This window comes from Dermacentor albipictus, chromosome 1 (assembly GCF_038994185.2).
Source record: "Dermacentor albipictus isolate Rhodes 1998 colony chromosome 1, USDA_Dalb.pri_finalv2, whole genome shotgun sequence".
NCBI lineage: Eukaryota > Metazoa > Arthropoda > Arachnida > Ixodida > Ixodidae > Dermacentor > Dermacentor albipictus.
The window spans coordinates 58,638,932-58,651,796 of NC_091821.1; the positions used below are offsets into that span (position 1 = coordinate 58,638,932).

The 12,865-nt window shown below is 47.0% G+C and overlaps 2 protein-coding genes across 2 annotated transcripts in view; one reads left to right on the forward strand and one right to left on the reverse strand.

Annotated features, from left to right (window-relative positions):
• Positions 1 to 2,466: 2,466 nt before the first annotated feature.
• On the reverse strand, positions 2,467 to 4,013 carry LOC135899315 (histone deacetylase 8-like). Its single transcript, XM_065428552.1, has one exon. It carries the CDS (start codon positions 3,936 to 3,938, stop codon positions 2,667 to 2,669), a length of 1,272 nt encoding a protein of 423 aa, XP_065284624.1. The 5' UTR covers positions 3,939 to 4,013; the 3' UTR covers positions 2,467 to 2,666.
• Positions 4,014 to 6,106: 2,093 nt separating this feature from the next.
• The window catches only part of SPARC (secreted protein, acidic, cysteine-rich), a 37,848-nt gene continuing 31,089 nt past the window's right edge, over positions 6,107 to 12,865 (forward strand). The window contains exon 1 of the mRNA XM_065428635.1: positions 6,107 to 6,320. Within this exon, the coding sequence (XP_065284707.1) occupies positions 6,122 to 6,320 (199 nt within the window). The 5' untranslated portion in view covers positions 6,107 to 6,121. The remainder of the gene's footprint in view (positions 6,321 to 12,865) is intronic.

Here is a 12,865-nt window from a genome sequence, read left to right on the forward strand (position 1 = left end):
TGTTACGTGAAGTCGTTTACACGACGAATTGTGCACACATTGATGAAATCAAGCGTTTTTCAAAACCTCGTCTGGTTGGAACTGATCATAGAAAAAGGTGGAAATGGACGCCGATAAATGCAACAAAACGTACGTTTCATTTGATTGTGAACAAAGGCCCACGTGTGACAGCTGAAATGTCTTTTCTTTTTTTCGCTGTTGTTGTTTGTCGTCGGCGTAAACTGACAATGACAGACTCACCTTTCACCAGTAGCACATTACGTTCACTTTCCCAGTTCCCGGGGAACGCTGAAATGTAAATTCGTATCAGTGCTAGCTATAAGACCACGCTAGAGGTCAGGGTCCGTCATATATGTGCAAAAGCTGCGAGCGCCATAGGAGACGACTGTAATGCTTCCTCGAGAAAAAAAGATTTCTGCGATGAACTCTGCGATGAACCGTTCAGGATAGCCTCTTTTGGAAACAGCAGCCGATCTCATGTTGCCATCTGCGTCTACACAGCGACCAAAGCTATATTTCCTTACGGTTCTTTTCTTTCGATCGTCGCTTTCTTTTTCCTTATCAGTTGCGCCAAGTGGCCGATCTCGGCGGCTAGGCAGCGTGCGAGCCAATGACGGAGGGCCATAAGGAGGGAAATAGGAATGAGTTCTTACAAATTGCAATCCTGCGTATCCACTGGAGATAAACCTTACGCCCTTCCCGTGCTCTTTGCAGACGATGGGTGTTGGTCTAAAGCGGTGCTTCGTCACCTATCCCCTTCCCCACTAAAGGCCTTCATAAGAGCAGAGGGGAGCCTCGCACTTTGTGTTGTGCTTTCACGGGCAGCACTGCTATGTAAGTACAATGCAAATCTTTGCGAGTCAGTCTGTAGAGACATCTTCGTGAGCCTCAAGACGTCTATGTATGCAAAGGTGGCATTACCGGCTGCCCGCCTCTACATACGGGTCGCAGCGTCACATGCCGGCGACTTCACTGGCTTTACTGCGAGTTATTCCTTCTGTTGCCATACTCTACACCCTTGTCCCCATTATCATACACATTGTTTTGTTCTCTGTACACGGAAAAAGAAAAAAAAAACATCTCTGCAAACCTATAGCAAATTTGCGCTCTTGTATTTCGCACGAAAGTTGCGTTTCGCTGTATTCATGGTATTATTATTATTTCGCTAATTAACAGACTTACCATTCGTGTTTGTCAATATCAATATAAATCCTCTGTTATGAATTATTCCAGTCGCATTCAATCGCTTTCTGACGAGGATAAAATAAGTTCTACCAGAGGCAAGCTTTGCAATCTCGAACTTCGCGCCTTTGCGGTTTTGCACCCTTTCACGGCAGATGGCGACGCTAGTCTCGCTTGGAGTCTGGTCTCACAGGACAGCGCAGAGGGTTTTCGCCGATCTTGTTCTTAGATGGGCAGGTGCAAAACACATTGCGAAATAAAGTGTACTGCAATTTTCTTTATCTTTGCAAGCCAGTTTCGCGATCAGTAAATCATACCTACACGGGCTAAAATTTATTTCAAGCCACTGGCGGAAATTTTTGAAAGCCTGTATGCCGTACAAATAAACGTGCGCCACTCGTCAGAGTCACTACAGTTTACGCATATTCAAACTGCACAGCTACATGCTACTTGTCGGCCTCGCTTGCTGACAATCCTGCCGATGTGCCAGTACCGTCAATGAGTAAAGTAAGCGGTCAAGTGAGTTGGCTGAGAGGTTACGTCGTCGTCTTCTGAGCTACAGGCCGGAAGTTCGAATCTCGTAATAAAATACTTATATATCTTCCCCTTAGCTCACGTTTGACCTCGAGCTGTTTTATAAAGCTCGAGCGTCCTTATAAAAGGGGGAAACATAAAAGTCCTTTGAAAACGTAAGCTGAGCCAAAAATGCTCTTCGTTACACCTGTCGAAGGACACAAAATGTTTTGCTCTCGGCCCTTGTAGTGGCGGTTTTGGGGCGCTCACTTGGCACCTATTAGGTAAATACCTGAGTAGCAATAAACCATGATTAGCGTTGCCAAAACACGCTGAAGCTGCGATAATTCGAGCGTGGTGCAGTTGACAGCAGAATCAGCCTTTTAGCTGCAGTACACTCGCTGGCTTAGCTAGGTCATCTGTGACCTCCCCCCCCACCGGTGTAGCCGGCGGAAAGAGGGGTGTCTTCAGACGTATATGACCCCACTGGCCTCTTCCTTGCACGGCCCACGGTCCTCCACCCCCCGTTGCTACGCCACTGAGTACAATCTAGCTGCAGCAAGCCCAACACCGGTAGAAATCGAATAGCAGGAGGGTGCTGCCATCTTTCAACCTCTCAATGCACGTCAGTAGCGAGTGCCAGCCCAACTTATAAGCGCGTATGTGCGCGAGCATCTTCTAGTTGCAATACGTAGTAGCTCGAACGAACCGTCGTAAAGGCACTATAATAACGATAACCATATAAACCGCCAAAAACGAGAATCGCCGTTGTTTACTGAAGTAATAATTGTATTTCTTCTAAAACCAGCATCCATCTCCACCGCGCCTTGTGGGTAGCTAATAAATGAGAAAAAGACGCAACGGAATTAAGTCTGAAATAACACAACGATTGATCTACCGAGATACATCGTTCTATGGTAACGGCTTGCAGCAGCAAAGAGGAGTCTCTTTGATCAACATAAACAAAACTGTTAGGCTGCTCCAATTAGGTCTACTTGTCTCATCACAACTTGCAGCAGGCTGTCGATGTACGCGGCATCATTCAGGTCACGACGAAAGCCGGGCTCTAGGCTAAGCTCGTAGCCAGGACCGTACTTCATAAGGAAGCAGTGTTCAGGAATGTCTTCCTCCAGCTTCCGGCCCAATAGCGCCGCGGTAACTACGGTCCAGCAGCGTGCAGCGTTGGCAGCCGCGTAGCCGCCTCCACCGAGAAGCAGCAGCGGCAGCCCCCAGCTTTGCACTAGACGAACGCACTGCACGAATGCGTCCGGGGTCAGATTCCAAGCCCCGAGCGGATCACCGGACAATCCGTCCGCTCCACACTGGCAAACAACAGCGTCAGGCTTGTACCGCTCTCTGACCTCGTCGATCACAGTTGTTACCACACGCACAAAAGTAGAATCGCTAGCACCCCTCCGAAGCGGCAAGTTTATCGAGTAACCACGACCCAAGCCAAACCCAATGTCATTAACTGCACCTGTACCAGGGTAGAAACCAGGCTCGTACTGATGAACCGACACAGTCATGACTTTGTCAGTGCCTGCGAAAGCCTCCTCAACTCCGTCACCGTGATGAACGTCTAGATCGATGTACAAAACTCGTTCGAACTTACGACGCAGTTCCAATATCCCAAGGACGACGTCATTAACGTAGCAGAAGCCAGCTGCTTCGCTTCTATGTGCGTGGTGCCAACCACCCTCCCAATGTATAGCAACATCGCAAGTTTTTTCAGAGATGGCTCTAGCAGCTGCTAAGGTGCCACCTGCGATGTGCTTCACTAGAGTTAGGAGTCGTTGTGTCGGGGCACAGTCATCGACAAGGCTGTATTCATGGGCACGACTTAAAATATCGTCAGTGTCAAGGTCTTTTGCCGCTTCGCAATACTCTAGAAAGTCGACGTAGTCTGCAGAATGAAACAGGCAAAGATCATCGCGACTGGCCACCAGCGGATGAATAGCGCGCAAGGACTTGAGCAGATTGTAGCACTTGAGAAGTCCGTGTACGAGAAGACAGCGTCGACGAACGCGCGGTAACCTTTCGCACTCAAATAGATGAGCTGGACTGTGGACGTAGCCGACGCGAGTGTTTCTTGCAGTCGCCGACACGCACGTTTCAGGGGCCGTGTTTTGGAGAGCAGTAACAGAGGTTAATTCAGGTGATTCGACACTTGGGATGCTCGTTGCACTTGCTTGACCATTGTCGTCATCGTTGCAGAAAACACTGGAATACAAGCTTTCATACATTCTGAAAGTTGAAATCGCTGAACAATTGCAGGAATACCCCAGGCAGTAACCTTCTACACAGCCAACATAGCGCGCTCAAATTTCAAAGAGGATTGGATTGACTTGTATCGGCTTGATTATTTTTATTTTTAAAAGTTTCAGTTCCGGTTTATTTTTTTTGTCTCTTGAAGTAGTGCGCACGTCCGGCTCCCGCAGGCAACGGCTCCCTCAGAGTAATGGAAATCAATCACACTTATCATCGAAATGAGAGAAAAATAAATGTAGCAGTGGCTATGCGTTGACGCCATGAGTTGTTTGCGATAGTGAAACCAGTCCGAAAGTGACCCGCAAGCATTAAATGTTGCTTCAATCTTGAAAGCTTCGTGGCACTGCCGCAATGTTCCGAGTGTGCATCAGGTTTTGCATGGCATCCGAACTCGCGGCTTGCCACTGCTGCATGCGCTGTAATTGTGAAAGCCGTGCTTTTCACGCTCTGCGGTGTCGCTGCTTTTCCTGAAACAATCGGAACGCGCTTGCGCACGAGCTTAAATGCGTGGGAAAAGCCGCAGTTCGTTCCACTGCATTGATTGATTGACTGATTGATTGATTTTACGTTCCACAACAACACCCCGGCTATGAGTGACGCCATAGTGGAGGACTCCTGGTTAATTTTGACCAAGTGGAATTCTATAACCTGCGCATAAATCTAAGTACACGAGCGCTCTTGCGATCCGCCCTCCATGAAATGCGGCCGCCGCAGCCGGCAATCGAGCCCGCGACTTCATTCTGAGCAGCAGGAGAGTTGTTTCATAATTGAACTATAGATAAGCAGATTAGATTAATTATATATAACTAACTTTCTTAATTGCTGAACTGAGGGCACGAATTTTGATAGAAAAATACTAAGTGTGTATTGAAACACCCGATTCAGTTGTTTTCAGCGGGTTATGTCTCGCGTAATTATTTTTTCGGCGTCATAAAGAAACGCGCGAAATATGAAAATAACCGCATGATTACGCGTGCGCGCGCCGCGACAACAGTGGTCTCAGGCGTTGTTCGGAAGAATTAACTTTGCTCAATGCCTGCCTCGGCGACAACGTGAAAGCATGCGTGAAAGTAGCGAGACATCGGTATTGACGTAGGTCACCGCCATTTTCGAGCCGCCTTTCCTGCGTGAAGCGCTAAGCCAATGCATTGCGCAGCGGCATTGAAAACGAGGGCAAACTGGTGTCATCCTGGAGATTATTTCAAGTGGGTACGTCTTGCAAGCTCACCGGCTACAATTCGCAAATTGCAAAGTTAACCGTAAAGTGATTAATTCAAAGTTAATTTGTGAACTTTTGGTAATTAGTTGAATAAGTGTTTCGATTTATCGTGCTTGTAATGTCCGCTCCTTCGAATAATCCAGCTGAAGGAGAAGAGTTTAACGATATGCCACAGGCGAGTTCTAAAAGTTCTGTAAAATTTTAAACGGTCACCCCGCATGACTAAAATGGTTCGTTGACAAGAACAAAGTATGAAGGGGACACGAGATTATGAGCTGACTTTCTTGTGATTTTCCCCAAATTTCACGGCACAGAGGATAAACATTCAACGAAGAGACTTATATAGGCCAAATGAAGCCTTCGAAATGCATGTTTTGTATGATACGTTGTAAACATCTAAACGCTGCCCTGCTTACTTTAAAAAGAAACGGCATTTATAGATCAGCGATGCTAGGGTAAGAAGTTCTGTGATCCCTTAAGACCTGAAACTTCACTTTAACTAAATACGCCCATAAAAAGAGCGTAGAGAAAATACGAAGTGTGGTTGCACTCCGTTTCGTCCTTCAATGTCCAGTGCGTACTGGGTAAGATTATTTTCGAAGTCCATAGAGAATGGCAAGCGACACTCCTTGACTTTCGGCGCTCATCTCACGTTTCGAACATATGCCTTTCTTCCCGTCCTACTCGTCCGCCCCGCGGCTCCGCTTCGCCGCCGTTTGCCATCTGCCGCGGCCTCCCGTCAGGACCACGCATGCTGAGTCTCATACGAATACACTTCTTTATTTACTTTTTTCTTATGCCGCTGTTCTTTTGCTCTTGACAGCCATAGCAAGCGGCAAGCTACAGAGCAAGGGAAAAGCCGAGAGAGAGAAAAGGAAGCCTTTTCTCGTGAGGATGAAGAGTTGGAGGACAGTGGGAAAGGGAGAAGTGAAACCGAGGATGGACGAAACGCGGAACGCCACGTCTGGCAACAACGCCGATTCTACTGCAACCAATGGGAAAACAGGCTGTTCCATAAGGTGCGGCCCGCCCAGTTGGCTCGACTCTTCCGACTGCGCGTATTTTCAGTCTTCGGGCTTCGCTTGGTGCGGAAAAGTTCGGAGGAGGCTCGGAGGCTGCGGTAGCGCTGTACGGGACGGTAAGTGCGTGCAACTTCTGCCTTTCTTCACAACAGCGGGGACAACTCTTGGAACTATTGTCTAACGCTAGGCACTATGTGAGTGCCAGTTGCAAGACATCGTTTGGAAAATAGTTGCTACGATTGCGCGAACTTTTCTAGATGCTGCACCGCACGCGAGCACTTCGGAGATCGCCTGTATCTATCCTGTCTTCTGTGCTTCAAAAATTGCTTTCGAAGTACTCGCGAGTGTGAGCTGGAATTCGTAAATTATTGTTGTCAGAGAACGCCGTAAGACATGTTAAATGTAAGTCCATTTGAAGCTTGCGCTTCGCGCGACAAGCGGCGTTTGGTGAATGTTTGACGCACCATTCGATACCGAGAGGCATTTTCTCCGGGGCAATCTTTTTTTGGACACAGGCTGTCATATCTATGCGTGCATCCATCGATACAGGTCGTTAAAAGCGGACGTTTGTCGACGATCAGTGGCTGGTCTAGAGGTAATAACACCAGACGTGTAGGTGTGCAAAAATAAGTTTGCGGAAGTCGGCGTCCGTCGGTGACCGGCACCAAATTCAAGTTCGCGCTCTTGCAGGTCGCGCGTCGCTCGCCAGCTGCAACACCCGTCTCTCTTGGCGCGGAGTTCGTGCACTGAAACGGAGTTCACCGAAATTTCCTGCAGTATTTTCATGTGTATACATTCCGTGTCTCTTTTCTTTCTGTGGACTAGCTTTGCAGAGCGCCTTGCACAGCTTGTCCACGGTTTTTACTAGGATCTCCCACCTTGATTATGTTCGCACGCTTTGCATACGGATGAGTTCGTTATCTGCGAAACGGTTGATCGACGGAAGGGCGCGCGCGTTGCCATTTTGACGGACGCGCAGCTCGTGATGCGCTTCTTGTGCATCATCTGGCTTGCGTCAAAAGTTTTGTGTACAAGGGTGAGGGCAACTTGGGAGCCGATAGAGCGAAGCATGAATGCCAGCCAGTGTCGAGTTTCCGCTGTGGCGAAAAGTGCTGACTGCTGCTCAGCGAGATAAGGAGAGATGGAAAATTACAGCTTGGTGGGGTTTCTCTTTTTCTTTTTTCTTGTGCGTGTGGGCACCTCTCAATTCGTGCAGAAACCGTAGTTAAATGACTGTTATAATAGGCGCAAGAACACCTATTATTCGACCGATATGTATCAGGAATAATTCAATGTGTTAGTAGAGTAAAAAAGCAATGTTGTATAAAAGATGGAGCAGGGTGAATAGTGCGAACTTCACAGCGTAATTGCTGCATGGGGGAATTGAAATTATACAGAATGTTTCAATGAAACATTCCTATAGGCATTGTAGTAAAAATAGATACATCAGAAAGTTTTAGGCTAGGGGACGCAAGCCGCACCCAAGCGTTGGGGGATGAAAACCACCGGGCGTACAATAGAACCCTATGAGGAAGCGCAAAAAGAACGCGAAATGGCCACAATGGACTTGCGTCCCCCAACGCTCGGGTCGGGCTTGCGTCCTCTAACCTAAAACTCTCTGTTTATTCTTCTGAGAACGCTATATTCGAGGCATCGGACGCCGGGGATTGTGTGATTATCACTAATTAATTTAGTAGAATTCAGCAAGTAATGTCTAGTTTGATTGTCAATGTTTAGTTGAATTGTTACTCTATAGGCGCGTCCATTTAATAGGAATCCTGAAACTAGCACTACAGACGTACGACCCCAATATTTGGGGCCAAAATAATCGTCTTCCACGCAGTGCCTCCCCAAGCGCACGTGGGGACCTTTTTTGAAAATACGCAACATTTCTAGTGACGCCCACGCATGAAAATTTTGGGGGCGGATATCTCAGCAAGGGTGCTCGCACTCTCAGGATCCCTGATAAAATAGTCATGTGTCTTCCGAGTGGCTTAATTTCGGCAGTCGTGACGCGTATCTGAAGGGATTAATAAAGTTTGTTAATTAGTGTGTACACGGAGAATTACTGGCAACCATTCGAAAGATTGGACCCGCCTACAGCCAACAACCATCTCATCTCTCTCTCGGTTTCAGTGGATTAATGCACACGTTATTGACTCTCACACAGCTCTTGACGTCCGCTGCCGATTAATCCCGACTGCGCAGTCTTATGCACGTTACAGAAAAAAGAGTGACCGATTACAATTGCAATTAATTCATTCAATAAATGTAAATAATTACGGTGACCAATTGCTGACCCATGAAAATAATTGAGCCATTACTAAAACGTCATCAGTTACTTTTACGTTACCTTGCTCCAATTATTTATTAAGAGCGCACAAATAGAGCAGATAGAACGAGCTGGCCTGGCTCTTTCGCCGAGTTCTCTGCAGCCCTTCACATGTTATCTTCACTAACAATTGCTTTTCAATTTTTTTGTCGGTTAGCTTCCCTCGTTTTCTTGCGAAGACACCAGCGGCGACACTGAAAACTCGCTTGGTGTGCATGCTGGAGGGAAGGGCGGTTTTGTTAAGTGCGGACACCTTGCGCGCAAGATTGCGGTTGCGATGCTCGCGACTGGGTCCTCCACGAAACGCTTCATTGTCACTGAGGCTGGGAGGAGGCGCTTCCGGTAGGGCCACTGAGAAGCTGGCGAAATCATCCATGGGCGATTTCCTGGCACCAGTGTCCGTGATAAATAACCACGTCTACTGTTTCGCAGTCGAAGCTCGAAGCTGTGCTATCGAGCCACAGCAACGCCGGTTCAAATCGTTCGCCGTCTGGTGGAACCGCTAAGATGAGGAAACACGTACTCTGCGCGTTGGTCTGCCTGCCTGAACACGCACATCCGCGAGGCTGTTGCGGGGCACCAACACCGGGCATTCTGCTCTAGTTGCCGCCAAATTCAAGTGCTCAAAACTGCGGCGCTTGTTTCAGCTTGTCTCATCAATTAAGCAACTGGTTACTGCATGTAATTGATCAGCTTGTAAGCTTGGTAGTTTTGATGCTTGGCCCGATCGTGTGTGGATCGTGGATGGCAGGTGTTATGTGGTGAACGCAAAATATCTGACCGTTACCTAGATTTGGTGTCGCCAGAGGCCTCGTGAATGACGTTACTCGCTACCTAACGTTTGTTCCTCTTCACGACAAACGTAAAAATGCGAAATAAAAAAAGCAAGAGAGAGAGAAAGAGAGAGAGAGAGAGAGAGAGAGTCGACTCATGACAGAGAGATCTTGCAGAGTGCGCATGACTAATAAAACTGTCCTTATTCCAAATACGGAGCTTTCAAAAATGAGGTTTTACGGTTAACGCATTTCTCGAAGTCTATTCACGCTGCTCTGACACAAGGTTGCGGGATCGGCTGCTGACCGCGGTGCATGGCCGCTCTATTAGCGTTAAGCCAGTGTTGCCATTTTCTCTCTCGCTTGGACTCCGCTAAAACAGCATTTAGAAACCGCTAGAAGAAAATAATTTTTTTTAAAGAGAAAGTGTTGTAAACAAGCATGAAGCTTGAAGATGCATTAGTTGATGCATGCAAGCGGCGCTGTACGAAACACAGGAAAGGCACAGCAATGCAATTTATACGTGGAGAGCAAAGTGCTTATTGAATACCTTTCGAAACGTGCTCCATGTTTTGGATTAAAAGAAAAAGTTCTGGAGGAGTTGTGTGAACAATTGTTTAATGTCAACATCTATATCATAAAGAAACACAAGCGCTGCATATCTGCTCACGCAAAAGATTGCACTGAGACTCAAAGCCCGCTAGAATCAGCTAAACGTGAGTGCAGCAAGAAAAAAAAAAAACATCTGTGTGCACTAAAGGATATTTTCCAGAACCGTGTTTTGGCCGCTATAGCACGCTATATCACGCTAAACATATAGTGGAAAATCCGGTAGAGAGGTAGCGCTGCAATAAACCTCATTATTATATTGTCACAGCACTTATTGTTATTATTGTATTATATTGTTGTACTATATTGTTATCGTCATAATTATGGCCAATATTGACGTTATTACCATTATTATTGTCGCAGTACAATATTATTAATAATGCAACGGCTCAGTGGCGATTCCATGTGACGGAGGTACAAAAGCTATTTAAGTCCCCCTCACAAATTAATAGCACATTTATGAGGGATGAATAATACATAAATTCCGCACAATTTAGACGTTTCATCAGGTGAAGTTTATATAATGGTGACATTTATACTGCTGTAGAACTGTTGCTCAAATACGTCTATTTACCTCAGCCTTGACCGGCTGATTTTCCAAGTGCGCTTGATTTATGCGTAAACAAAATGTGTAACGCCAATGATTATAACATCAGTGGCGGTGCTGAGTACAGGGCGCGAAGCTCATTCGCGGCGCATTTGTGACTTTCGGCGTCTTAATTAAACGTGCCATGTGAATGAGCCCGCAAAGGGCATCTTACACACCGCAGGACACGTTGTTTGTGTAACGGACCGTTCAAGCGAAGCATCGTCGCCTTTAATAAAGTCAGCGCACATTCTTCATGCTAACGCGGCGTTGTGTGATGCTCTTCCGTGGGTCTCTGGGGAGCTTTTATAGTTCTCACAGACAAAAACAGCCAGTCCGTATTTGGTTTCTGGAATGGCGTTCCGTACATGACGGGCGAAAATTAAGACGTGGAAAGGAAAAGACAGGAGGGGACTGTTGGGAGTTTTCTTTTGAGCGACCTCGACTCCAGTGAAGCACTTCGGATATAACTCAAAGAGAGCAGAGAAGAAAAAAAAAGCGTTACAATATGAAACGAGAGAAGTAGTTCGTTGTGAGAAAGGGAAGGTTTGCGGTATGTTCTGCAGCCCTTCGGGAAGCACGGCTCAGCGCCAAGAGACACACATGAGACAACTGCGTAGCACGCACGTTGGAGGCGGTGGGACTTTTCTTTTTATTTTGGCGTGTTTTTTTTTTTAATTTTTGGTTCGCAACAGAAGTCCCTTAAGTACAGAACATTATGAGAATAAAAGTTACTTCACTTCCACGTAAATGCATTGAAGAGACTGCTCTATGTACTCTGCAAATTCAGTGTGTGCGGTTTGGATGGCGTTCAGCGCCCTCGCATTCAGGAGGGGGGGCGGGGCGAGAAAAAAAGAGAGAAAGAAAAACGGTCCGATCAGGATGCTCTGTAGTGGGTCGCCGTGTCTTTTTTTTTTTTTTTTGCTTTGCACATTATTTTAGTTCGCTTTCCGCGAACTGGAACCTTCGAAAATCAGTCGATGGGGAACAAAACTAGAAGATGATGATGAAGGGTAAGTACGCAGAAGATGGATGGATGGATGGATGAAAAACTTTATTAGGGTCCTTTAGGGCGCAGAACAACAATGTCGAAGAAATACTGGCGTGCCCTCCAACTCACGCTCTGATATGCTAAGTTCTGTTTTGGTTACGATCTTAATAAAAACTCAGTGCCCTTCCACTCTGTGAAGAAGGATGACCAGGGAAGCTGTGACTGTGGGCCCCTTAATGACGAACTGCACCTCCGCCGAGAGCAGGCCCGGCATTGCACTAAACTTCTGGATCGGCCCACGTATAGGGAGTGCATGCTTAACGCCTGCTTCACCTCCACCTTGGGTTGGCCCGGTATTGCACTATCTTCGGGATCGGCACACGTATGGGGAGTGTTTAATGCCTGCTTCACCTCCGCCGCGTGTCGGCCCGGTATTGTACTATCTTCGGGATTTTGTGTCTACACATAGACGTGATAGTGGGGAAAGTAGCCCTTAAGAGCTTTGCTGTAAAAAACACACGTAACACTGCCTGCATCTTGGCCAATTCCCCGTAGTGGGTGCGAACTGTTGTTTGGACACAAGGACAAGAACCTCAGGTCTTGAGGTTCCTCGTGAACGTAAATGACCACGGGTCAGACGCCCGCATGGGAGCGCTGGTATTACCGAAGCCCGCTACGATTAGCGGTTCTTCACATGCATGTATTCTCGAGATGTCGCAGCTATATACAAGATCGACCATCTTTGTCCGCTCAGTGCATACCACGAAACAATTGAATGCCGGCGTTTCACGGGCTAAAACAACGATCTGATTATGAGGCAGGCCGTAGAGGAGGACTCCGCATTAATTTTGACTGCTTGGTGTTCTTTGAAGTGTACCCAATGCACGGCACACGAACGTTTTTTGCATTGCGCCCGCATCTGAGTGCGTCTGCTGCGACCGAGACCGAACCTGCTACCTTGCGCTCAGAAGAGCAAAGTCATAGCCACTATACAATGGCGCTATCACGGCTAGTACTCTCTCTCTCTCTCTCTCTCTCTCTCTCTCTCTCTATATATATATATATATATATATATATATATATATATATATATATATATATATATATATAGTATGCCATCCCGAGCAAAACGAACGCGGCGGTAGAGATACATCTTCTGGCGCGCGCTGTCGTGCAAGACGGAAATGTGCGCATAGGCCGAACACGCGCACGTGCATTGTACTGCAACTCTATTTCAGGCTGCGTGTCTCGGATAAAAAAAGAAACAAACAAAAATCGGTTTATCTCTCTTTCTCTCTTGTCGGCACCCGTGGTCTCCGAAGCTTTGCTCGCGATTGTACGTATAGTTTTCCCCAGGGCATCACAGAACC

Bases quoted from the DNA above. Each gene is read 5' to 3' on its own strand.
- LOC135899315 (XM_065428552.1), bottom strand. From the start codon at position 3,938: ATGTATGAAAGCTTGTATTCCAGTGTTTTCTGCAACGATGACGACAAT.